General features: G+C 48.1%; 1 protein-coding gene across 4 annotated transcripts in view; it reads left to right on the forward strand.

Moving 5' to 3' along the window:
* Positions 1-418, forward strand: part of LOC119593173 — a 20792-nt gene that overhangs the window by 13760 nt on the left and 6614 nt on the right. For all 4 annotated transcript variants that reach the window (XM_037942147.1, XM_037942148.1, XM_037942150.1 and 1 more), the window contains one exon: positions 35-179. In XM_037942147.1, coding sequence (XP_037798075.1) covers positions 35-179 — 145 coding nt within the window. The remainder of the gene's footprint in view (positions 1-34; positions 180-418) is intronic.

A 418-nucleotide genomic window follows, 5' to 3' on the forward strand; every position in this document is an offset into this window, starting at 1 on the left:
AAAGTCCAATAATGATGCCTTTTCCTCCCTCCAGGATTCGCAAGAAGACTCCAGACGGCCGCTACGACGCCCTGCCCTTCCTCAACCTCCGTAACTACGGGGACATAGACAACACCCACTGGATCAGCTTCAGCCGCCAGTACCTCATTCCCGGGGACACCGACGAAGCGTCCTATCAGGTAGGTTTCGGATTAAGGCTGCTGGCTCCTGTTGTCGTATCAGGTAGGATTTTGTTCTTTAGCTTGACAGGACTTTTCTTAGCTTGCCAGGTAGCATTCTCGTTATATTGGGAGGTAGGGATATATATATTTTCGATCAGGAAGGCTTTTAGTTGTAGTATGAGACAGGATTCACTTTATTTTACCAGGAGGGATACTCGTTCTATGGTCGGGTAGGGCTCATAATCTGGTATGAATCA

Source organism: Penaeus monodon, chromosome 31 (genome assembly GCF_015228065.2).
Source record: "Penaeus monodon isolate SGIC_2016 chromosome 31, NSTDA_Pmon_1, whole genome shotgun sequence".
Lineage (NCBI taxonomy): Eukaryota > Metazoa > Arthropoda > Malacostraca > Decapoda > Penaeidae > Penaeus > Penaeus monodon.